General features: G+C 46.1%; 2 protein-coding genes across 5 annotated transcripts in view; one reads left to right on the top strand and one right to left on the bottom strand.

Moving 5' to 3' along the window:
- The window catches only part of LOC132954997 (myosin-16), a 59,766-nt gene extending 38,735 nt beyond the window's left edge, over positions 1-21,031 (top strand). For all 3 annotated transcript variants that reach the window (XM_061027581.1, XM_061027580.1, XM_061027579.1), the window contains exons 7-23: positions 6,648-6,704; positions 13,136-13,222; positions 13,444-13,689; positions 13,850-13,967; positions 14,360-14,487; positions 14,582-14,778; positions 14,865-14,997; positions 15,103-15,319; positions 16,315-16,451; positions 16,539-16,642; positions 16,974-17,166; positions 17,245-17,448; positions 17,545-17,670; positions 17,755-17,925; positions 18,865-19,065; positions 19,156-19,302; positions 19,410-21,031. In XM_061027581.1, the coding sequence (XP_060883564.1) occupies positions 6,648-6,704; positions 13,136-13,222; positions 13,444-13,689; positions 13,850-13,967; positions 14,360-14,487; positions 14,582-14,778; positions 14,865-14,997; positions 15,103-15,319; positions 16,315-16,451; positions 16,539-16,642; positions 16,974-17,166; positions 17,245-17,448; positions 17,545-17,670; positions 17,755-17,925; positions 18,865-19,065; positions 19,156-19,302; positions 19,410-19,562 (2,619 nt within the window). In that variant the 3' untranslated portion in view covers positions 19,563-21,031. The remainder of the gene's footprint in view (positions 1-6,647; positions 6,705-13,135; positions 13,223-13,443; positions 13,690-13,849; positions 13,968-14,359; positions 14,488-14,581; positions 14,779-14,864; positions 14,998-15,102; positions 15,320-16,314; positions 16,452-16,538; positions 16,643-16,973; positions 17,167-17,244; positions 17,449-17,544; positions 17,671-17,754; positions 17,926-18,864; positions 19,066-19,155; positions 19,303-19,409) is intronic.
- Positions 21,032-22,536: 1,505 nt separating this feature from the next.
- Positions 22,537-25,308, bottom strand: part of gas7b (growth arrest-specific 7b) — a 56,070-nt gene continuing 53,298 nt past the window's right edge. For both annotated transcript variants that reach the window (XM_061027589.1, XM_061027590.1), the window contains exons 13-14: positions 24,927-25,025; positions 22,537-23,869 (exon numbers count right to left, since the gene is read on the bottom strand). In XM_061027589.1, coding sequence (XP_060883572.1) covers positions 23,756-23,869; positions 24,927-25,025 — 213 coding nt within the window. In that variant the 3' untranslated portion in view covers positions 22,537-23,755. The remainder of the gene's footprint in view (positions 23,870-24,926; positions 25,026-25,308) is intronic.

The following is a 25,308-nucleotide window of genomic DNA, read 5'->3' as shown; positions in this document are numbered from 1 at the left end:
CTCAGAAACATTCCTGCCTTTCAACAGAGCTGCTGTCCTCTGCTCTGTGATTGGACGAGTCACTTCACAGCTCAGTACCTGTCAGGAGACATCAACACACAACACCTTCTTCACACTGATAACTATCTGCACGCTCCGACCGAGGCTCGGAGTCTGAGTTGAGCTGTCTTATTCCTCAGCCCTGTGCTTTCTTTAATCGATCAGAGAAGTTTTATTGAACGTTAAAAACTGCTTAACGTGTTCAGCACTAATTACACTACTTAAAGAACTAGTGCAGTGCCCGTTCAGAATGTGCTTGTTTGTAATGTGTTTGGAGAGAACGTGGCTGGGTCAGGATTGGGCAACGTGTAGTTCTGTGGTTTCCGCTCTTCAGCAAAACTATTTAAAATGTTTGAGCAACAATATGAGCTCATGTGAACTTCACAACCAGCACTGCACTTCCTTTGGTCCACAGCAATACACCCGCCAATTCTGACGTCCAACGGACGAAAGGTTGTCTAGAAACTTGACTAACAAACATCCAGAGATTCCTAGATTTATAGATAGAAGAGAGATGAACTCAAGGTACTGTAAGCTTCACAGGTCGGCGAGGTGATTATTTGGCATTGGTATTGCATATTCCTCTCAATATGATGACAATGATGTGTGCAGATGTTGAGTTTGTGTGGCGGCTAATGTTGTCATTACGTGCAGAGAGCGTCCATCTGAAGTCTTTCTCAGCAAAACTTTTGCGCAGATCCGCCATTTTTATCAGGGGGGGCTCATTGCATTTAAAGAGACACACACACCAAAACGGAGCGTTCTGACAGAGCTGGTTTATACAGGGTCACAAACCTCCTCTGGTGCTTGATTCATGTTATATTTTGACCAAAGCACTGCACAGATGTTTCATTTAGACCACAGGGGACTGTTTGAAAAGGTGGATAATATGTCCTCTTTAAGATGAAATGTCTCATACTCATCATGCAGAGTGATTGAGCAGTGAAGATGATTTAGTGCTTCTTTCACTCCTTGAATAAAACAACAGGGAGACTTTCACCTGTCGATAAAGGAGCTGCAGAATTATCCCGATCGCTTCCAGGTGTATTTCAGGATGCCAGTGGTCCAGTTTGATACGCTACTCTCTAGTCTTGAACCACACATTGTAAAGAACACCACCAATTTTTGCAGAGCAACTGATCCTGAACAGCGTCTGACAGGTAGGGACACTACTGATAAACGCACCCAAAGAGGGATGAAAAAACAGAAAAAATAATGATGGAGTGAGTGTGCAAACATGATTGACACAACATGTCATGATTTCATTGGTTCCTGCAGCCTGAAGTTGATTTATGTTCGCTTCACTCAGCACAGTATGAGATAATGTTGCATCGTTGGTGTTTACCTGTTGATGAAAGCTGCAGAGCAATAGTAAAATAAGATGATTGATCACAGCTAACCTGCTGAAGCTGAAATCAATCCGTGTCATATTTTTCACCTGTCAGAGAAACATCTGCAGCTCAGGACGTTACGAGCTCTGCTCATCATGTCCGTGAATCAGATCGCTGGCTTGGAGCTCTGATTAATACTTTAACGTGCGTGATTAACACGTGTGTGATTAGACATGCTCAGTTAAAGAGAGGGTCGGACATGTGCTCTCAGGCCGTCCTCACCAACAATCCAGAGGAACGTGCAGGACCTGAGAGCGCAGGAGCTCCCAGGAAAATACGTTGCAGAGAGCGACATGCCGTATCCAATTATACTTCTTAGAGGAGTTTTATTCAAATGATTCACCATATAAACTTTGACAGAGTTATCAGGGAGTGTCCTTATTTACTGAAATCATAAAATCCTTCACAGTGACACACTGAACATCTGAGTCCCTGCTGTGCTGCTGGCAGAGTTTCTGCACAGGAAAAATTCACCACAGCAATGACTGCAAACAACCAGCGATGATTTCCATTTAACATTTCTCTCCAGGATCACCTTGTGTTTGTCACATTGGTATCATTTAGATGATGATAAGACTGTATCATGTTCTGTTTCTGATAAGATCCATGTTTCCTCTTGTGTTGAGTCTGTCAGTGAAGTTTATCTGGAGACTCTTCCTGTTCCTCTTTGTGTGTGGTACAGATTGAATCAGTCCGGTCTGAGAGCTTCACTCGATGACACCGCTGCGTGTTCAGATGAAATTTTCTGTTTGGGTTCTCTGGGTGAAGCTTCTTCTTCATCCAGAGGTTTGTAAAGAGGAACAGACCGACGTCTTTGTGCCTCATTCCAGCAGTGAAAAGTGATCCGAGTGTCTCTGAGGGGTGGGCATGTTTTCCATGTTTACTGTATCTCTGACATTATCTCACAATACAGCCTTTATACGTGAAGCTCCTCCCACTGATGGAGATGCAGGTGGACGAGCAGCACAGCTGATTCTTCTGTTGCCCACGCTCGTCTGGTTCTGACGTCACGGCCACATGATCACGTCCACAAACTGGAGAGGAATAAAAGAGACATCTGTGTCCGTCCATCTTTAATTATGAAGCCCCGCCCCCTCCCTCTTTGCAGCTGGAAGGGAGTGTGACGGGGTCACATCTTTGTAGTCCTGGTTTCTGACAGCTCTATCCTCTCAGTGGTTTTACGACATGTCATAAAGCGGGGATTCTCGGCTTCAGGGCTGCAAGGGGTTATCTCACTCTTAGTGCAGCCCTGCAGTCTGTTGTGTTCGTACCAGATGTTTCATCAGATTGAGCCTCAGTGCTGAAGTCTAACGTTCAGGTGACGCTTCCCACATTCCCTCGATTACCTTTAATGTTATTAAACCATATAACCTGTTGCACACATGAACTCCTGTAAACTTTTAGATATCAGGACTGCCCCTGAAATCCTCCTGATCTGGTTGTTCACACATGCTCCTCACAGCAGGAGACTATCCCTTTCAGACAGGAGGGGGGGGGGGGGAGCAGGGGGTCACCTGAGGCAAGACATGAGGTGAAAAGAACGATGAGGAAGTGGTGGCCGAAGCAACATTCGCAGGAAACAAACGTCACCACCCCCTCCCACTCGCTCCAGGTGAATTCTCCTTATATCCTGCTGCGTTCTCACATCAGCTCACTCTGACTTTCTGCAGAATAAATACGAGGAAGTGAAGAGAGAAACATTCGGTCCATACCTGAGCCAAGTTTTAAGCCCACTCTTAAAAGAACAGAGGGTGTCGGCCTCCCTGACCCAGACTGGTAGATGAAGGCTCTACCTTCCATCTATATGGCGTTGCACAGGAGTTAACACAGGAGTAATGTGGTCTCTTCTCCGAGTTCTAGTCAGAACACGAGCTGGAGCATTTTGGACCGGCTGAAGTCTGTAGAGACTCACGAGGGCAGCCTGATAAAATAAAGAAGTAACACATGCAGGGATTAGTTTCTCTGTATCGGTTGATTTTTTGGGATATTGTCATGGTGATTTACGTGGGAGTTGCAGTTTTTAAAACAGCTGTTTACATCAGAACACAGCAATCTGTGAGGACACTTTTTGGGATTTGGCAACAGATCCATGATGTGAAACAAATGAGGTAGTGTTTTGTGATGATAGATTTCCCCTAAAAAAAAAAAAAAAAAAAAAATGAGGGGCCGCATTCTGCTGCATGGTCACGAGTAGCCGTGCACATATCTGCACCTTTGAGGTATGATGTGCACCTGTGCAGGTTCTTAAATCCTTCATTTGAACTGCTTCATCACAAAGAGTTAATTGAATGCAGCGCTCCGACCGGGCCGACAGCAACTGTCATCGGTCAGCCAATCAAACATCAGCACTTTCACTGCTGGAATCGTCTGAAGGAGTTGAGCAGAACAAAGCAGGTTTAAAGGCAGAGCATGTGTGGACAGTATGGTGGGCTGACATCAGCAGGGGGTCTGCTGCAGAGAAGGGGGGGGGGTTTAACTGCCCACGCCGCTGGATCTCTCCTTAGAGAGGAGACGTCAGCGCCACAGCTGAATGTAATCTAAGGACAATTATTGTGTTTCAGAGAGCAGCGGAAAAAGGGAAAGTTTAAGCACAAACAATTAAAGAGATCAAATCCTGAAACCATCCGCACAAATCACCGGCTTATTTCCACACTCGAGTCCAGGAGAAAGCAGAGAAGATGGCTCTAATAACTCTAAAGAATACAAGATTAATACATAAACTCGCTCTACTCAAGCCGTCCGTGAAGGCCGTCTCAAACATCTTTACACCGTTTGTTTTCTACAATCGAATTAGAGCCACAACATTTATTCTGAGGCTGCTTTGAGGTTGTTGTTTTTTTTGCAGGAATTTAACAAGAACCAGATCTGAGAGAGACAGAGAAGGGCCGTGCATGCACGAGGGGGTGTGGATAGTGAAATGCCGGAGGGGATCAGCAGTGGATGTGTGTGTTTGAGCCGGAGTGTGTGTGTGTGTGTGTGTGTGTGTGGGACAGTCAGTCAGTCAGTCAGTTGGGCTGCTGCTGCCTCACCATGGCTGTTCTCTCTGCAGATGTCCTGCGCTGGCATGTGAGTTTTAAAGTCACTTTTCTGTCTTTGTGTGTGTTTGGTAACTTCTGACATCATGTAGTGTAACCCTGTTTGATGATGTCTTCATGTGGTACTTTTTATCTTTAAGTCATGATACGTCTGACCTCGCTTTTGGGACATTTTTAAGAGGATACAACAAACTCTCTGACAGCAAGAAGTGCAGGATAACTGCCTTTGCATGCATGTTGAGTTTAGCTTTAAAAGAAGAAAGTTTGTGGTGTGTGTGTGTGTGTGTGTGTGTGTGTGTGTGCTGTGCTGTGCAGCCGGTGTGTGTGTGAGAGCTATAGGTTTCGTTGCGGTGATGGGCCTCAGGCATCATTCCATGTCAGACACACTTCCTGACACCGAGACACAGATAGACACTGCAGATAACGTTGCAGAACATGACACAACTTGGAAAGATGCGGCCGTGTCGGGAAACCAGCAATAACTTTTTACGATCCGAACACAGCGAGGGGTTTGGCTCGAGATCAGTGCAGAGCAGTGTTGCTGCGGGTGATTTATTCTGATTGTTTTGGCTTGTGGAGGACAGTTCGATGAAATAATGTTTGGAACGTGTACTGATGCTGAAAGCGCACTTTTTACTGACAGAAGCAACAACGCAGAAATGATCCTCAACATGTAAAAACAGCGCATTGATCAGGAGAGGGAAAATGGATAATAAAATGGATAATATTTGCATGTTTAGAATCACTACTGAACTGTAGAAGTGAGTCTCGATGGGCTTCCATGTCGTGTTTCCATTTGTTTTATTCATAAAATGACAGAAACAACATTCTCATAAAATTTTAAGTGAATAAAAATAGTGATGTCATCGTGGCATGAACCATTTCTCAACCGTTACAGTTTGTCAAATGTGCTGAATGTGCTTTTAAGGTGTGATTAAAGCGCTCTCTCCTCACACACAAAGAGGACATCACGCCTGCTGGACGTCTCACGCTCTCACAGAGGAAATCAATGAGTCAGTGACTTCATGTGCACCTGGGCCTTTTATACCTGTGCATTGGCCACATAACGATGCCCCAGTGGGTCAGTCCCCACACGGATGGAAGATGAAACTATGTGGAGAGAAAGTCAACATTTTCCTCAGACATCGTCATGCCATTTTTCTCTGCAGTCAACGTCACAGGATGGCGTCATCAACGGGAGACTTGATGAAGACTAAGCTTTCTGTTGCATAACACAAATCTGAAGCTTTATTAGCTGTGTTATGGATTTAAGGCGGATTGTACAAAGAAACTCTCCTGAGGCCGGACCCCAAAAAGCTCCAACTTTAAATCCCATTTAATACGACATGCAGCACGATATGAGGACGTCTTTAAAGGATGACGTAAAATACTAAAGTCTTAGCTTTCTGCAGCAGAACGTTTATTTAAATTATTATTTTTATTTTAGACTGTTTAAAACAGAAATATGCAAACCGGGATCTCCTGAAGAAACCTGTAAGAGGATCAAACACTCATTATAACTCGGATAAAGATGCTAACACAGCTGTTAATTACTCCTATCACGGTTTAAAGATGTGTTAAAACATGAAATATCGTTACTTGCCCTTTAAGCTGTTAAGAAATACGTCAGATAAATAACTTATTGAACGAGCAGCTTTACTCAGATTCCTCTTTTCTATCTAAAATGTGTAACACAGACTCGGGGTGTAAAAACAACACCGTAAGTCAAACTGCCAGCCGGACTGTAAAACCACAAGAAAACAAAAACATAACACAAATTCCTGGACGGTCCTGAAAAAGGGCAGCGCTGTGTTCTGATGTGTGTGTGTGTGTGTGTGTGTGTGTGTGTGTGTGAGCAGACGGACCCGGCTCCGGGTCAGGATACAGATAATGATGGTGACTACACACATTCTTGCTCTAAATTGCTACCTGAGGAAAAAAAGCCAGAGGCGTGCCAAATCCCCAGAGAAAGCAGAGAGACGGCCTCACCACACACCAGAGCCGCCCTGAAATAGCAAACAGTGTGCGAGCTGACGCCCCATTTGTTCTCTGTCAGGATGATATAAGCTCTGTGAAAGCAGAGGGAAACGGCTTTACTTCACATATCACACTCATATTTTATACTTCATTGAAAACAGGCTGTATTTTCTGTAGCTAAAATCCTTTTTTTTTATCTCTTCAGGCTCGAATCGAGGAGCTGGAGGAGGAGCTGGAGGCCGAGCGAGGCATGAGAGCAAAGGTCAGTACACAACTATCGACAATGTGAATCTGTGAAAACCTGCAGTTCCTCCAGTGTCCACTAGAGTCTGTCTCCTGCAGTGAGTCAGTCCTCATAGAGCCCCATGTTAAAATGTCCAACTTTACAGCTGCAGTTCCTCCAGTGTCCACTAGAGTCTGTCTCCTGCAGTGAGTCAGTCTCCATAGAGCCCTATGTTAAAATAAAACATGTTTACAGACTGGTACAAAACCAGTGTGAGTCTTCTTATCTTATATCTCACCTGTTTACATCATATTAAGGTTTACAGGGATGTAGAATTAGGGGGTGTGGCCTCTGACAGGTGGGAGATGCTAGCGGTCTGCTAGGTGTCCCCTCAGCTAATTCAGTCCCAGACCTTTAACCTCTGAGCCGTGTTTGTGCTGTTGGAGCCTTTTGGAGATTTGTTCATATAAGTATCAGATTAATAATCTGTCTCTCTGTGAGCTTTATTGGACTAACAGACTGTCCAACAAGACTGAGCTCCACTTTCTAAATCCAGTCACATTATAGAACTTTATGTTCAGGGCTCGACATTATAACTGGCCCACTAACCCGGATGAATGATTGAAAGACTCCACAGCCCGCTCTGGACTGTTGGACCGGTGTTTCAGTGATTCTTGTGAGATTATCTATTTTTACTGCTACAGCATCAACGTTTCATAAGCGCCTATGTGCGTGTGTCATAGTTAAACGGCAGCCGCTTGGTTGGCTCAGTTAGTGAGCAGGCATCCTGTGTACAGAGGCTATCATCCTCGCAGATCGTGGAAGGTAAAATCACTCTTGACACCTGACACTACCAGAAAGATCTCACAACATCATCTTTGGAAACATCAGATAATAGGACCTTTGCTGATCAGCAGCGAGGGAGTCAAGCCTGAAATCGGACTAGATTATCTTGTAGTGTGTACCACACATTTCTGGCTCTAGAAAACCAACATGGCGATAGCCAAAACACTTAGGGAGTCATTCCAGCGGCTCCATGCTCTTCATTTTTACAGTCTGTGTTTCAGAGCTGTTTTTAAGAAACATTTAAAAGAGAGAGAAAATAAGCAAAGAAAGATTTCTGATGTGTCTGCACATGTACATGTGTTGTTGCTCCTCCTCTGGTCACCTCAAACTATCTGCACCTGTGATAATAAACTCAGGGAGGGGGCACCTTGTGTTTCTGATTAACATACAGGGCAACCCCAGATGCGCTCAGGGACCCCAACATCCTTTTTCCGCGAAGTAACATCTTATTTTTCACAATCTATCTCTCAGAGCACCTTCTGCTTCCAGTAATCCACTTTACTTCTCCTTAAAGCAAACAGGAAGAAGGAGAGCCTTCAGTCACACCGCAGCGGCGTTACCAAACATCTACAATCTTGTGTAAAACGATTGGAACCAGCAGCCTCTGGTTCAGAGAAAGCTCGCCTCTGCAGAGGTGGCCACTTGAAGTGCTTGTTGTTTTAAACAAGACGCTCTTAAACCCTGTGTGTGTTTAAGCCTCAGATCCTGGGCGCCCCTCTCAGACCCGCCTGTAGATCCCACCTTGCAGTATTTTTCAGGAGGAAAAGGCAGAAATGCAGAGCTCCATATTTCACCCTGAATGTTGAGCAAAGTGACAGCAGGCCCTGAAGGCGTGTTTTGAACACTTCTCTCCTCCCTGGGTGGTATTCCTAATGGCACTTTCTGCCCGACCCCCCTTTACTCTCCGGGGGGGGGGGGTTGGGCAGGCAGAGACTTGCAGGTCTTTATCTCAGATACAACATACCTGAGCAGCAGACAGGCTCTCTTTGTTCGACTCTGCTCCTCAGGTCGCTCTGAGCAGATACAATCTGCAGATAGAAGCTGACAGACGGAGATATTTTCCAAAAGATCTTCTCTAAACTGGAATGCCAGCCGCTCACACACACACACACACACACACACACACACACACACACACACACACACATGCACACACACACACACACACACACACACATGTACAGTGAAGGGATCTCAGAAACACACACATATCAAAAGAACCACTCAGCCAGTATCTAATGTTTCAGACAAACGACATCAATGAAACGTCTTCATTTAAATCTGTGTACAAGAACAGTTATGGTCTCTCCGGACAGCTGTGGACAAACGCTGCGTCTGTCTCTACGTTGTTTGTTTGCTTCCTGTTTAATTCAAGCTGCATCCTCCGGTGTTAAAAATTGAAGCCGATGCTGAAGTGTCGAAAATCCTGCAGTTATTCACAATAAGGCGTGTAGCTGACCTGATGGACAGGCGGGCGCGGTGTAACGGTTTGACTGAAAGTTAGTGTGAGACAACACTTCCAGCATGGAGACCGCGATCAATGGGACTCCAGCGCCCCCTGCAGGAACAGACGGATGACGTCACTCATGCTTCAAAGATTCATATTTACAGTCTGCGGCTAAATTCCCCTTGGAGCATGATGGGAAATAATCCCAACAGGAATAATGTTGTAGTTTTATAAAGAGTAACCCTGCAAGTGATCCAGTTTTTGTAAGGAGTCTGTAACTAAAAAGTCCTCAGATCTGATAGGAGGTCAGATTGCCTCGTGAAAAGTCACTTCACGTCTTGGCTGAAGTGACCACGCCAAGTCCTGGCTTTAATCCACGCAACCATAGTCACTGTTTTCAGACGACTTTTTCCACAAAAGTGCCGTAACTAAGCTCAGCCGTCATCACGCCTTTGTACGTTCATGTTGATTCTGTGACGGTGTAATATCGGTGTCTCAGTCTGTGAGGTCACATTGTGTTTCTACGTTATAGAAGAACGACACAGCGGGAGCTCCACATACACACACAGTCAGACATGCACACACACACACACAGCGCTGTTCTCCCCCGCTGGCTCCCATACGACCTCTGAAGACGGTACAGAGGGGGGGAATCCCTTCGTCCCCCCAATATGCCTCCGCGACATTCAGATTGAAGGAGAAACGTCACAGGGGCGTAAATATCACGGCTGGAAACGGCGCTCTGTGTAGGGCAAGAGAGGTCATGAAGAAATGCTGGTTAGTGGATAAGTCAGGTTGCCATTTGAAACCTTTCTATATCACAGATCGAAGCTAACTTTTTTAATCAGAAGAGCTCCTTAGAGACGTCGACATGTAACAGCGGTCAGAGAAGAACCTTCATCACACTGAAGAGGACACCAGGGAGCTCATGTACACACACACACACACTGACACGCACATACAGACAGACACACACACTCGTTCTTCTTCACACTCTTGCTAAGATGAAGATGAATCCCCTCGTTTCCATTAACGTTCTCTAGGAGCTCTGACCCCGTTAGCGTGTTAGCATGTGACCCGTGAGTGAGTGGGGTTAGGTGGTGCTCATCCTCAGGAGCTGTTGACTCAGAGAGAGGAGTGGAGGGGAGCGATGAGTGAGTCCAGACACACACACACACACACACACACACACACACACACACACACACACACACAGGGTGGGGCTGGGGGGGGGGTTAAAGAGGAGGCCCCCGGTGAGTGTCGTCTGTTTTCTCTCGATCTGCCTGAGGTGTGTTTGTGGCTCGTTGGACTTCTCACAGATTGAAAGCAGCCGTAAAACATCGAGTAAAAACATAACTCTGTGTGTGTGTGTGCTTAATAAACTCTCTCCATGTGTGCTGAGCGTGAGAAGAGTTTATTATTCATGCGTTAACATCTATGTATTTCACTTGTTTTGCATCTTGTGTTTTTTTATGGTTCAAGTTTATCACTTTTATGACACTTCTTATTTCACGCTTATTACATTTTATTACTCGAGTGAAGCCAGCTACATTGATTTCTCTTCCAATATTTAATTTCCATTTCGAGCTTTATTTTTCGCACAGAGTGATACGAGCCTGTGGAGGCTGTCCCAGCAGACCTTCAGATGTTACTCTGATGTGACTGCAGGAGAATGTTTTATCTGAGTTACTTAAAGCTGTGATTCACCAAGTGGGGGTCGCAGCGTCTTGGTAGGACATGAAACCGACTGCAGGTGAGCAACATGACGTCACCTACAAAGTGTGTGAACACAAAACGCTGAATGTTTCTCTCTTCACCCGGAGTTTCTCCTGCAGCCTCCTCGTATTTATTCTGCAGAAAGTCAGAGTGAGCTGATGTGAGAACGCAGCAGGATATAATCAGGAGAATTCACCTGGAGCGAGTGGGAGGGGGTGGTGACGTTTATTCCCTGTGATCGCTGCACGACCATAGACTGTCTGCACGCCACCTCTACCATCTCCGTGCTCTAATGAACCTGCTGCATTATGTTTCCTGTTCTCCAGTATGTTCTTCTCCACTCTTTAGTTCAGAATGAGATTCTGTTCAACTACACGTAGCATTGATAGAAAGACACATATTCTCATTATAGCATCGTATAGAGGACTCTGATGCTGTATCACGTCTTACCCCCCCCCCCCCCCCCCCCCCGTCTTACAGGGATAGTCTCTTGCTGTGAGGTGCATGTGTGAACAACCAGGTCAGGATGATTTCAGGAATGCAGATGTTAAAACGAGGTTGTAGAAGCTAGCAGAGTCAGATTTGATTTAAATCCTGTAACATTACTGAACCTCCTCAGTCGACGTGGTTCTTTGGCTTCTTCCAACGTCTGATTGTCAACTGATACAGGTTGTCTCAGAGGGGGAGGAGTCAACAGCACTGTGTGTTTTATGACAGCACAGTTGCATTCAGAGACCTTAGGTTTGGCGCCAAAACACACTGAACCAAATTCCTACTTTTTGTTGCTTCAAACACCTAAAGAGCAGAGGAAACGTATATCTTTTTCATATGTATGTGGTACAAAAAACTCAGTCGATTTCTACATTTTCAGGAAATTTGAAAAAAAATATTCATTAGTTTTCCGCCATTTTATTTGCCGTACTTTGTACTATGGTAAAGTTAGGTGTTGTAGTGCTTGAGATCAGTCTTGTTCTCAATACCAATCTTGAGACTAAGTTTTAAAGGTCTCGGTCTCGTCTCCGAATCAAAAGCATTTTTACTCAGTCTTGTCTCGGTCTCGGACTGGGTGGACTTTGGATTTTTATTCAAGACCGGTCAAGGCCATCACTGAGTTCCTATTTTTCCAGGTCAACACCTTGTTGTTCTTGTCTCTGTCTCCTAGCACTCTGGTCTCGGGTAGGTCTTGGTCTCAGTTACTGTGATCTTGACTACAACACTAGGTAAAGTGACTTCTCTCTCTATACTTCGTGGTTAAGCCTTGTTAAAGTGACTTTGTTAGCTGACCTCAGTGAGTGAAAGCGTCTCGATGAGCCGCTAACAGCTCGCTCACTCGTCTGTCAGGTGTGTGGTGTCTGAGCGCTGCGTGTTGGATGACTCGCTCAGGGAACACACAGATCATATTTGGACTGTGTGTGACAGCCGCTGACCTCTGTGTGCTCCTCTCTGATTGGTTACCAGCTTCTGTCTGACCTCTGACCCCAGCAGAGGTCTCTTCCCCCTGTGTGCTGTCAGTCACAGAGACCTCCTGTGGTGTTTGAACATCCTGTAGAGCTGCTCCAGAACAGATCGAGGCTTCTTCTGTTGACCTGAGTGGATTTATGAACTTGTGTTTGTTCGTGTGTGTTCACTCCTCAGTGGAGGGATGTCACAGTACCACAGATTTAAACTTAAATACAAGGATATTAAATAATATCGACACATGTTTCAAGACCACAGCGCTAAAAAGAGAAGTCCTGGGTACCCTATGTTTGGACATTTCTTTGTTTTTTAACACCAAAGGTTACAGGTGACCTCCTGCACGATGTCTAAATGACACAAATAGATAATAATATGAGCAAACAGCGTCTCCTCCTCTGCTCTGTGAGAGACATAAACTTCATTTTGGCATCTTAACGAGAAACTAAAATATCATGTTGTTGTGAAACGGTGAATGTGAGTCGACCACCGCTGCTCTCTCTCTCTCTCTCTCTCTCTCTCTCTCTCTCTCACTGAAGATCTGATATTTTTTGTAGAGCCATGATGCTTATCAACAACGTGGCGGCGAGGGTCTGCAAACCCCTAATTTGCGCGTGTGTCCTCGAACTCCACGCCACCGCTGCAGAACTCCGTGCCCCAGGTGGGCGACCCCCGACACAAAAGTCTGAACACGCCGCTGCTCAGCCATGCTGAGGATCATGAAACGGAGATTGTGTCGTTCTAAAACAGGAGGAATCTAAAAGAACAGAATATTTAGACGACCTTACATCAGGGCGCTGTGAGTCGCTCTCTTTGGATCAGGAGAGCTTTTCACACGACTCCATTTAGAGGATGAATTATGATCGGATATTTCACTTCAACATGACAGAAAACACGACGATTTATCCCGAGATACTGGACGGATATATGAATCATTGAAATAATTGAATATGAAGAATTTCTCTGAAAGTTTAAAATCATGTCAGCTCTGTTTCGTCTCTGGTAGGTCGAGAAGCAGAGAGCTGATCTGACCAGAGAGCTGGACGACCTCACAGACCGCCTGGAGGAAGTGGGAGGAGTCACAGCCTCGCAGGTCAACTATAACATACACAAACTGACACACACACACACACACACACTGTAAAATCAGCAGTTTGTTTTGGTTTCATGCTGGTGCTGAAGGGCGACATTCTTCCTTTAACAAACTATCAATAAGCCGTAACAGCCGATGTTTGAGGTAAGACGGGGGTCGAGCACGACCACCGTGCAGCCTTAAATCCCGACGTTAACCTCCAGCGTGTGTGTGATGAGCAGATGGAGGTGAACAAGAAGCGAGAGGCCGAGATGCAGCGTCTGAGACGAGACCTGGAGGAGACCTCGCTGCAGTCCGATGCTCTCGCCTTGTCTCTGAGGAAACGTCACGGAGACGCCATGTCGGAGCTGAGCGAGCAGTGTGAGGCTCTGCAGAGGGTCCGAGCCAAGCTGGAGAAGGAGAAGCAGAACCTGAGGATGGAGGTGGACGAGCTGTCCGCTTCTCTGGACAGTATGCAGAAAGCGAAGGTCCGGGAGACGTCGATGTTTCATATGTTTTATTTAAAATAAGTGAGTAATCTCAGAGTGTGACAGAACCTGTGTGTGTGTGTGTGTGTGTGTGTGTGTGTGTGTGTGTGTGTGTGTGTGTGTGTGTGTGTGTGTGTGTGTGTGTGTCCGCGCACTGCAGACGTCCTCAGACTCTCAGGTGAAGAAGCTGGAGGAGCTGCTGTCAGACGCACACAGGAGAGGAGACGACCTGCAGAGGGCGCTCACTGAGCTCAGTGTGGCCAAAAACAGACTCACAGGTACTCTTCACCTGTTCACCTGTTCTGTTTTATCTCAATGATGTGCATGTTTCTAACTGACAGTCTATCTCAGGTTATCTCACATTTTTAGACTCATCTTTGGTTTTAATGAACAAATTCAGCAGTGTGACTCTTGTGTCGTCTCTTAACTGCAACAGTCAAAGATAAGACGGGAATAAAGTGGACGATGCATCGTTTACAGTGTTCCGTCTTTCCTACTTCAAATCTTTCTCAGTCAGACACACGACATGATCCACATCTTCTGCTGCAGCCTCACAGAGATAACCGCGTTAACCAGACAACGCATCGTACTGTGTGCTCGTTTCTTCCGTGTTTTGCTATGTTGCTGCGGCGTTGCCGATGATCAGTGTTGTCGCTGTGTTTCCTATCAGCTGATAACGCAGACGTGGGTCGACAGATGGAGGAGGCCGAGAGCCGAGCGAGTCAGCTGAGCCGCTCCAAAACTCAGCTCCAGAACCAGCTGGAGGATCTGAAGAAGCAGCTGGACGAGGAGAGCAAGGTCAGCGTGTGTTTCCTGTGTCTCTATAACGACCGTGAAAATAAAATATATCTTTACATTTTCACACACGCCTCTTTGTGTTGTGACTTTTCAGTGTAAGCAGGGAGTGAGCAGCAGTCTGAGCTCGGCGCGGCAGGAGTGCGAGGTGCTGAAGGAGCAGCTGGAGGAGGAGCAGGAGAGCAAACAGGAGCTGCAGCGACTCGTCTCCAAACTGAACAGCGAGGTGACGCTCTGGAGGACCAAACACGAGTCTGACTGCATCCAGCACGCCGACGAGCTGGAGGACACCAAGTAAGAAGACACGCTCGGACCCGTCAGTTACATGTGACGCAGTGAGTGTTTCTCATTGGTCTGAACAATGTGTGTGTGTGTCACAGGAAGAAGCTGGCGGCTCGGCTGCAGGAGGCCGAGGAGGCGGTGGAGGCTACTCAGGCTAAATGTTCATCGCTGGAGAAAACCAAACAGAGGCTGCAGGGGGAGGTGGAGGAGCTGTGCATGGACCTGGAGAAGGTAGAGCAGCAGACACGATCGAGCTGCAGGGCTGTGAACTTCTCGGTTACTTTTTATTCTATCCTTTAGTAAGATGATATGAGTAGTGTGCGTCCTCTGTCCCAGGCGAGCGGCTGCGGTCAGACTCTGGATAAGAAGCAGCGCGTCCTGGAGAAGCAGCTCGGGGACTGGAAGCAGAAGTGTGAGGAGCTGGTGGCCGAGGTGGAGGGCTGTCAGAAGGAGAGCAGGCAGCACGCCGGAGAGCTCTTCAAACTGAAGACGGCTCACGAGGAGTCTCTGGAGCAGATGGAGGCGCTACGCAGGGAGAACAAGGTTTACCAGGGTACGAGAGGTCACCTGTGACGGGTGTATTCTTAAAAGCTGCTGATGTATCCAGAAGGTTTCTACACAATATGTTTGTGTCACAGAATCACACTCTGAACTAAAGAGTGGAGAAGAACATACTGGAGAACAGGAAACATAATGCAGCAGGTTCATTAGAGCACAGAGATGGTAGAGGTGACGTGCAGACAGTCTATGGCCGTGCAGCGATCACAGGGAATAAACGTCACCACCCCCTCCCACTCGCTCCAGGTGAATTCTCCTGATTATATCCTGCTGCGTTCTCACATCAGCTCACTCTGACTTTCTGCAGAATTAACACGAGGAGGCTGCAGGAGAAACTCCGGGTGAAGAGAGAAACATTCAGCTGTTTGTGTTCACACACGACGCTCAGCAGGAACACTTCAGGAGTGTTTGAGGAGTTTAGTGCAGGTGTGAAAGCAGTATTAACCTGAGCATCATTCTCTGTGCACCGCACCAGAAGGAGGGGAAAGTCTGCGTCACAATGTGCAGCAAAGAGATGAAATGTTTTGAGATAGATTTCAACATTTCAACACAGGAAAAGGTTAATCCACAAACTCAGTTCTGTCGTTTCATCTGCGGGTCTCTTCTTCTCACCAAACAACTAGAAGTGAAATACTTGTTCTTTAAAGGTCGTACCAGGTCTGGCTTAGCTTAGCTTCACTCTCCTTGTCTAGCAGATGTCTGCCTGTCACAATCCCAAAGCTGTGATTGCATTCACCACACTGCAGCTTTGTTCACATTCTTCTCCTTGAAGGCAAAGACACGAGGACGCAGAACGAAGACGTTTCCTCTACTTAAGTCTGCACATTAAGCTCGACTGGCTTTAGGTTTACAGTTAAAATGCAGACATGACAGAGTGATCAATCTACTCGTCTTCAGCACCAAAAGACAAATGAAATCTCCTAATGTGTCTTTTCCTGCTTTGAGAGGCTTGAGACCTTGGTTTAAACAAGACTTCTCTCTGTCTGACAGAGGAGATCACCGACCTGACTGACCAGCTCTCAGACGGAGGGAAGAGTGTGCACGAGCTCCAGAAAGCCAAGAAGAAGATTGAGATGGAGAAAGAGGAGTTACAGGCCTCACTGGAGGAGTCTGAGGCCGCTCTGGAGGTACAGACAACATCAGAGATCAAGAGAGCAATATGCCCTCTGTTAGTGAATCACATTTAATCTGCCTGTCGTCCCCTCGTTCTGTAGGTGGAAGAGACGAAGGTGCTGAGGCTGCAGCTGGAGCTGTCTCAGGCTAAAGGAGATCTGGAGCGCAGACTTCAGGAGAAAGAGGAGGAGGCGGAAGCTGCAAGGTACCTCAGATTCCTCTCAATGCTTCCTTCTACTTCTTTCTCCTGCTATACCAACTTTGTTAACTGTTCTAAAACATGCTTCTGTTTTTCTGCAGCCTGTCGTTTCATTTCCTAATTTTTTCATCACTAGTTGGCTTCTCAAACAAACTCTGATTTTAAACCCTAAATCTCTGTGTTTCATCCTATCCTTTATCTCCCTTCGTCTCTTCACAGTACTCTTATCGAGGTAAGGTGTCTCAGCTACTCTGCTTTTTCTGACTCTGCAGATCCGTATGCACAATGTGACAAATTAATCCCTTCTTCAACATTTCTCTCTCCCCTCCTCTGTCAGGAAAAGCCACCAGAGGGCGCTTGAGTCCCTGCAGGCCAGTCTGGATGTGGAGCTGAAGGGCCGAGCGGAGGGCCTGAAGCTGAAGAAGAAGCTGGAGTCTGATATCAACGAGCTGGAGCTGCAGGTCGACCTGCTGACCAAGAACAACGCCGAGCTCAGCAAGAGCAGCAAGAAGATGCAGCAGCAGATCAAGGTCGGATGAGAACAGACGCAGAGGTTGTCTTTAAATGCTCTGCTTCTTACTCACACAGTTACTGTCCCCCTGTTTCAGGAGCTGCAGGCTCAGCTGGAGGAGGAGGTACGGAGCCACGAGGAGCACAGGGAGGAGCAGGCGGCCGTAGAGCGACGCTGCGGCCTGCTGATCAGCGAGGGGGAGGAGACTCGAGCTGCGCTGGAGTGTGCAGAGAGGGCGAGAAAAGGACTGGAGACCGAGCTGCAGGAGGCCAACGAGAAGTACAGCGACCTCAACAACCAGGTGAGACCTAGGGTCTATTTCCTCTGAAGTCCTGCTGACCCTTCACTTAAAACTAAGACTGATGACTTGATTCCTTTCATTGTTTTTGTGTTTTAGCTGCAGTGTGCTCTGAGTGGGAGGAGGAAGCTGGAGGTGGATCTGCAGACTCTGCAGCAGGAGCACGAGGAGCTGCAGGGAGAGCTGAGAGGGTCCACAGACAAGAGCAAGAAGGCCACCTCTGAGGTGGAACGGACACATTACAGCAGCAGGGATTTAACAATATAATCATAAAGTAAGTGTTTTACATGTATGTTGTGTCTCTTTCAGTTGGCGAGGGTCGGGGAGGAGCTGCGTCTGGAGCAGGAGCATGCGCTCCACCTGGAGCGGGTGAAGAAAGGTCTGGAAGCTCAGATTAAAGACATGAGCGGCCGTCTGGACGAGGCCGAGCAGATGGCTCTGAAAGGAGGGAAGAAGATCATCCAGAAACTGGAGGGGAAGGTACCCAGACAAAAACAATGAAGTCATCCGTTAAAAAAATCATATCGAGGTGGGCTGTATGGTGGCCCTGAAAGCTCAAAACACTGCAATTTAAAATAATAAAAAACATACATTTTGACAAAGACAGCACATCATTTATAAAACCCACAAATCAGCAATTAAACCAACATCCATCAATATACATGTTTCTTTCTCTAAATTAAAATGTACTCGGTCACTGATGAGGAACTAGAGCTGTTAAAGTATTGAATTGGCAGGCCTACATTAAACGACCGATCAGTGAGATATGTAGTGACTGAAATGATAAAGTGACCTTACTCTATGATCAGACATTAAGGAAACATGCTATGTTGAAGTGCTGGCTTCTCTGACAACAATGCAGCAGCCAGTATGTCCTCCTTCTAACTTTAGATTCTGGTCCTGAATGCTCTGGATTTGTTTGGACCAGAGAAGGTAGGCGCTTTTAAGACACCCCCCACACGGCCGTTTTGGACGCCCCTCGGTTTGCCAGATATGATTCCAGTTATCAGGTCAAACCAACAGCTGTTGCAGCGATGGAAGCGGGCAAGAGAACTGGTTCAGATAGAAGTGATTGTACCCGACCTAAAAAGCCTCTGCATGTTTCTAATAAGCTCCACGAGCAGAAACGTGCTCAAACTAGGATAAATATTGGAGATGCTTTAGAAAAATGGAGAGAGGTTAGAACGCAGAAAGGTTTACAGAATGATGCAGAGCTGGATAAACACTGAAGCTTCAGTGTCCATCAACTCTAGAGAGGAGGGGGCGGGGGGAGACAGCTCTCTATGATGTTTAGAATGTGGACTGCAGTACCAATTTTAAACACTAGGTGTCAGACTCAAATACTGCTCCTTTAACCAAATGTCTAACACATTATAAAGGCTCCCTCTCCCTCACGGTCAGAGTTCCATGTCTCTGCAGGTGAAGGAGCTGGAGCTGGAGTTGGACTCTGAACAGAAGCGACACGCAGAGACGGTAAAAACGCTGCGTAAGAACGAGCGCCGGCTGAAGGAGCTGCTGTTCCAGTCCGAGGAGGACCAGAAGAACCAGCAGAGGATGCAGGAGCTGGTGGAGCGTCTGCAGAACAAGATGAAGGCCTACAAGAGACAAGTGGAGGAGGCCGTACGTCTCCTCGTTTCCTTACTCATCATAAACACACCTTATGGAAAACACAGGTCCGTTATCACACACACTGCTCTGTTTGTGTCGCAGGAGGAACAAGCTAACATGAACATGGCCAAGTACAGGAAGACGGTCAACGAGCTGGACGACGCTGAGGAGCGAGCGGACATCGCTGAGTCAGCACTCACCAAGATCAGGACCAAGAACAGAGGCAGCTTCAGCAAAGGATACTGCTCTGTAAGAACTTCTGCCCCGCTCTTTTTATTTACTTCTAGCGTTCATGCTTCAACAGTCTGTGTTAGAAAGGATGACTGAAGCGTTTGTGTGGTTTTCTCCTCCTCCAGGGTTACAGCACCCCGTTCTCCGGCCTGGTCAGGTCACCCAGCTCTGTGGGCTCCGAGGGCAGAGGGGAGAAGATCCTCAACGACGACGAGGAGTCCGTCAGCTCCCTCATCCCCGCGTATCTCAACTCCCTGAAGAAGCTCATGGTGGATTAAAACACGGCTGAGGGCTCTGACTCTCCTGCAGAGCTTCATCCTGCCTCCGATTAATGCGGAGGACGGAAACAGGAAACACCAGAGGCAGAAACTGCAGCTTCATTCAGGTCATAAACAAACTGTTTCATCTGTCTGTGTGTGATGTACATGCACACAGAAAGCATCTACTTTGTACTCATTCCTTTTACTCTTTATGTACTGTATGTCTGCAGGAGGTGTTCACACAGAAAGGGATGCATTTATAGTCTTACATTATGAGCACAAGCTTGGTGTTGTTTGGGTGCTTTGTCGATTAAAAACAACAGATGAGTCAGAAACTAAAGGGGCTGATAGGTTTCATTTCATCTTGGGGGGGAATGTGTCTGGATTAACTTTAAGTTTCTAGTGAGGAACATGTTGGCTGAAATCTGGTGCTTAAAACAAACAGATGTTGCTGTGATTTATTAGAAATAAAGCGTTTTAAAGGACGCTGAAATAATTACATCATGAGGCAGAGTTTTTACAGAAAAGTCTGAATTCTTTTCTAATAAATGAGAAAATGTTTGCAGAGAGTTTGCATTGACTTCATTATCCCGTTATTAGCCTTAGCTAGCACGGAGGCGAGTACATCTGTAAGAAATGCTCAACAAAGACTTCCTGTGTTCGCTGATTCCTGATGTTCTCATGGAGATAATAAGATAAAAACAATTTGAATATAAGATACATTTTCAGCTCTAAATAATCGAACATGTTGCAGTAATGGCTGCAGATATCATGTGAACAGACGGGAGAGGTTTGTGGAGGGTGTCCATTAATGACCCGAAGTTAATAAACCACTTAAGGCCGTGACACACCGAGGAGATTGTCCGCACTGGGCCCGAGTTGTACCGTCGGTTAGTGATGGTTGCACTGTTTTTGCTGTGTGTGCGTCTGTCAGTCAGCGTGGTTGGTGAGAGGAGTCACTCTGATTGGCTGTTCAGCTAAGCGAATCAGTGCACGTGAAGAAAAACAGAAGTGACCAAAGCAAGTTAAAGACTACAGTCAAGAGGCACCTTTTTATCAGACATTATTCTCCATTAGTAGGCTACATATAATACATGCTCAGAACGTACGTGGTGGTTGGCCGTCGGCTGTAGTCTTTGCGGTGTGTTCTAGTGCAACTTTTGGGCCAAGAAGGGGGGTGACGTGGGGTGACGCCACAGTCGGCCGTCGTCGCCACTAGTTCTTTGCCTTCCGCTTGGTGTGTCAGGGCCTTTATGATCAATTAGTTCTAGGATACAAAGTGTAGCCAGTCATCGGGTTTTTAAAGGTTGATGATAATAAAAAATGCAGGTGTGTCTCACATATTTAATTAAAGTGTATCAGTGTGAACTTTTAACCACGTCTTTATTTTCTCCATCTAAACGTGTAACCAGGCGTCTGGTCGAATCATTGATGTTGAATGTGAAAATGTTTTTTTTTTCTTTGCCAATAAAGTTTGACATTTGTTATGCTTGTCACCTCTCTGATTATTTAAAGGCACAGTCTGTAAACTCCACCAACAGGGGGCGCTCAATGCAAACAATAACAAAAGATGACGTCGAGGCTGGCGGGGAATCGTGGGAGTTCTCTGTGCCACTCCCCCCAGCCCGATGTAAACGACCTTCATGTTAAACCGTAGTCACGACGACCAGGTGAATCAGACCTGAGGACCTGTCTGTGTTGGAGGAGAGCGGAGGCTTCAGTATGGAGGAGGCGTGGCCTAACAGCAGTTTGTTTTGGTTTCATGCTGGTGTTCAAGGGCGACATCTACTGGATCAAAAAGTTGCACATTCTTCCTTTAAATATGATAGATGTAAAAAAAAAGTAAAGGATCATGTAAGTGTGATTTATTTTTATTAAAGACAAAAGGTCAACCTTCATTCAGCTGTTAATGAACAAAACATCTGTCAGCTCGTTCACGAGGAACAGGAAGCAGACCAACTGCATGTCTCAAACTGAGCAGTGACGTGAAACAGGAGCGTTTGAACAACAGTTAGCTTCTGCAGGCTGCAGCATGGACTCTGAATCAAACAGTGTCACTGATTCATTAAAATGATTCACTTTGAAATATGATCAGAAACGAAAGTTTACCGTAAAACTTCAAATAAAAGCCCATCCCAATTGAAGGCCCAGCGGTCCCCTTTACTCTTCTGGTGTTGCTGCACATTTAAAGGCAGCTCTCATTCAGAGGCCCCGATGCATTATGTGTCGGAATAGTTTGTGCATCAAATATAAGGAGAAAGAGCTGCATGACACAAAAAATAAAAAATTAACTCCAGCATCTGTCCAAGAAAGACAGAATAAAGCTCTTGTGTGCAGGACATGAAGCAAGTTTACATGCTGTCTTACAAAGTTAATTTATTTAAAGGTTACATGATGCAAAAATCCTCTTCACCATGTTTCTCTAACTCTAATATGTGTCTCTAGTCCATCTACAACCCCCCCAATGATGAGAAAAGTCCATCCTCTCCGTCTTTTGCCTGCTCCACTTTTCAGAAAATGTGTGCTCAAACAGGCCATTTGGAGATTTTCCCAAAGGGCAGTAACCCCTCCCCCAGGTGGGTTACACTCCCACAGCTAGGTGTTTGTTCTGCCCTCTGAGTCTGCCTTCTCACAGTAAACAATCGGACATGGAGCGAGAAAGACCGAGACACCCAAGCCCTTCCAGAGAGGGGGCGTGGTCAGACACAGCTCATTTACATTTAAAGGTGCAGACACAGAAACAGCCTGTTCTGAGCAGGCTGAAATAGAGGGATTTATAGACATGATCAAATACAGGATCAGAGTGGATTTAGAACAAGAAACTTCACACACATGTTTTAAGGAGCTCTGAGACTTATTTACACTGGATGAAGAGGAGGAGAATATGTGACCTTTAATGTCTCGTGAATAAAAGCCGGGTGCTTTAAAAATAAGTTTTACGGTAAATTTGTTTGAATACATTTCTATAGATTTCAGATCTTTAACTCATTGATCACACATTGGATATATTTATTTACACTTGTCATTAGTAATAAAATGTGTTACAGCTCGTTTCTCTTTAGAAGACTTTTCATATGAACAGTCATTTACAGTATTTTCATCTTAAATCAGTTTGGGTTTAAAGTGCAATCGGCTGCTCTTTAAGTCGAAGCAGGAACAACATGAGACGTCTGGAGCTGCAGATTTGTTGGTGAAGAAGAAGCACGACCAGATCCAAAGAGATTGACTGTTTGATAAACCCCGCCCCTCCAACATGACCATCAGCTACACTCGGTCACTAACTGCACAGCAGGCCGTCAAACTGAGGATTCCTCCGAAGGTGTTTGCATCGCGATCATCCCAAGATGGAGCTGTTTCTTAGAGTTTGCACATTTCCTTTAGTTTGGACTTTAAATAATGACGTTTAAATCAAAATTAAATAATGAAGTTTACATGATTAAAATGTTCCTCCTGTGCTCTTTAAAATAAAACATTGGAAACTTTAATGTTAGCAGACCCTGCAGAGGTCGGTACCCCCTCTGGTCCCCCCCACTCAGAAAAGTCTGGATGATGGTGACCTATCAGATTCCCTACATTTATATGATTTGTAAATAAGGAACACAGCAGGAAAACGTTTCGACAGGATTTAAGCTCAACCTCCTGAGCAGTCAGTTTTATCTCTGGACAACTTTAAGACCTGCTAGTTCATATCTGGACAGATACACTCCTGTGCAGCAACACACCTGAAACTCAAAGGGGGCGGGGCTTAGCAAACAATCACTACCTGAACATATTAGTATTCAAATACTTTAGTTTGAATCCTTGTACACAGTAAGGGTCGGGATGCATTTTGCTCAGCAGCTTCTGTTAAACCATTTTTGTTCCTAAGTCACCTGAGTGACCTCACAGAGCGAAGCACACACACACACACGCCGCTGCGTCACATAAAGCAGGTCGCCATGTACAGGTGTTAAACGTTCCCGTGTTTCCACCTCATCATTCACACTCGTACTTCTCCTGTGATGTCATCAGCTTGCATAGCAGAAAACTGACATCTGTATCCATCGCTTTCACCGATATAACCCCAACCATCGTCCTCAGCAGGCTGCGGCGAGCGCTGACTGATCCTCCATCAGTCTTTAAGGAGTCACAGGTGAGTCATTAGGGGCGGGCTTTAGGTCCCAGCTCAGGTTTCATGTCCTCATCTGTCCTCTGGGTCTGCGTGTCGGAGGTCAGATCTCGATGTCCACCGGTCTGATCTCTCCGGTCTTGTTCTCCTTCACCCACAGCTCTCTGTCTTTGCTCGGGTCCACGCACTGCAGCAGCTGGTCCACCGGCTCCATCGTCTGGATGGAGAGAGAACAGCAATCAACAGGTGACACGGATTAAGACTGTACCGTGACACTTTGGCTCCCTCTGCTGGTCAAAGCAGGGAATGTTGGGATTGATTTAATTGGATTTTTTTAGAATAGAGAAGTGGTTTTGTGTCCTGGTGTAAAAGTGAAACCAGGTATGAAGTATCTGAAATCTGCATTCCTTCTATGTCCAGCAGGGGGGCGTCTCACTAAGCAGCAAAAATCAGTCTGATGTCTCAGTTATTCCCTCAGTGGACAAGTTCGTGGTCTCAATCTCTAGTTTGAAAGTTTCTTCAACACATGATGTTCATTTAGTAAATTATAGTCCCATTCATCCATTTATTATCTGTACCGCTTTTCTTTGGACTGTGGGAGGAAGCTGGAGTACCCGGAGAACCTGAAGAAAATGCAAACTCCACATAGGTTGGGGGGGGGGGGGGGGGGGGGCTCCTGTCTGGGGATTCAAACCATGAACCTCCTCGCTGAGGCAACAGCGCTAACCACTGCAGCACCATGCAGCCCCAATTATGGTCTCATTTAGAGTCACAGAAACAAGAAAGAGTTTCTATGATTGCACTTAAAGACACTCTGAGGTGTCGGCTTTTAGTTTTATCAGGTGCATTTGTCTCATTTCTAGTGAAGATAACTTCTCATTGCATTTATAATAAGTCGTATTTATCGACAGCTCCAGATAAAAACACGATTTGAAGTTATCACAAGCAGAAAATGAGGCCTGAAAAACTTCGTGAGGATATAAAAAAACGCAGAATGTTTGCTACTTCCTGTTTTCTTCTAGTCTGTGGTTGAAATGCAAAAATAACCGTAGATACAGTATTTATAATCAGCTGTCAGATTGTACATTCAGGTGGATGGCCTAGCGATAAGTCTGGCGCCCCTGTGTACAGAGGAGAAAGTCCTTCATCTCATCGTATTCCCCACCCTCTCTCTCCTCCCTGTTTCCTCTCTCGGCCGTCCTGTCTCTTTAATAAAGACGATAATAATCCTGATGACAGTGACGTCCCCGCCCTCGGCCCCCTGTAACACTCACGCTCTGGTTGAACATGTCCGTCTCGTGCCTCAGCGTGGTGTACTGACACAGATGCTGCCGGATCATCTCCACCCGCTCCACCTCCAGACGCTCCAGCTCCTGACGAGCAGAAAACACACAAACTGTTAACACGAGACATGACGAGGTTCAAAGAGCTTCTCTCTGTGAAGAGTCGATGATGAGTCGGGAATAAAGGACGTCTGCAGTGTGAAAAAGTCTGAAAGGATTTTAAATATAAAGACAAGAAAAAGATGAAACATTCAGCGTGATGGTGTCGTACCCAAACATTGATTAATCTCATGGTATTTTGTCCCTTCAGGCTCACCGTAGATAGTCGTCCAGAGTGTCTCCCTGTAGTCTCAGTGATGATAAAGAAGGACAC

This window comes from Labrus mixtus, chromosome 21, assembly GCF_963584025.1.
Source record: "Labrus mixtus chromosome 21, fLabMix1.1, whole genome shotgun sequence".
Taxonomy (NCBI): domain Eukaryota; kingdom Metazoa; phylum Chordata; class Actinopteri; order Labriformes; family Labridae; genus Labrus; species Labrus mixtus.
Note: the sequence above shows the minus strand (reverse complement) of the source record. Positions and strands in the feature narration are given on the sequence as shown.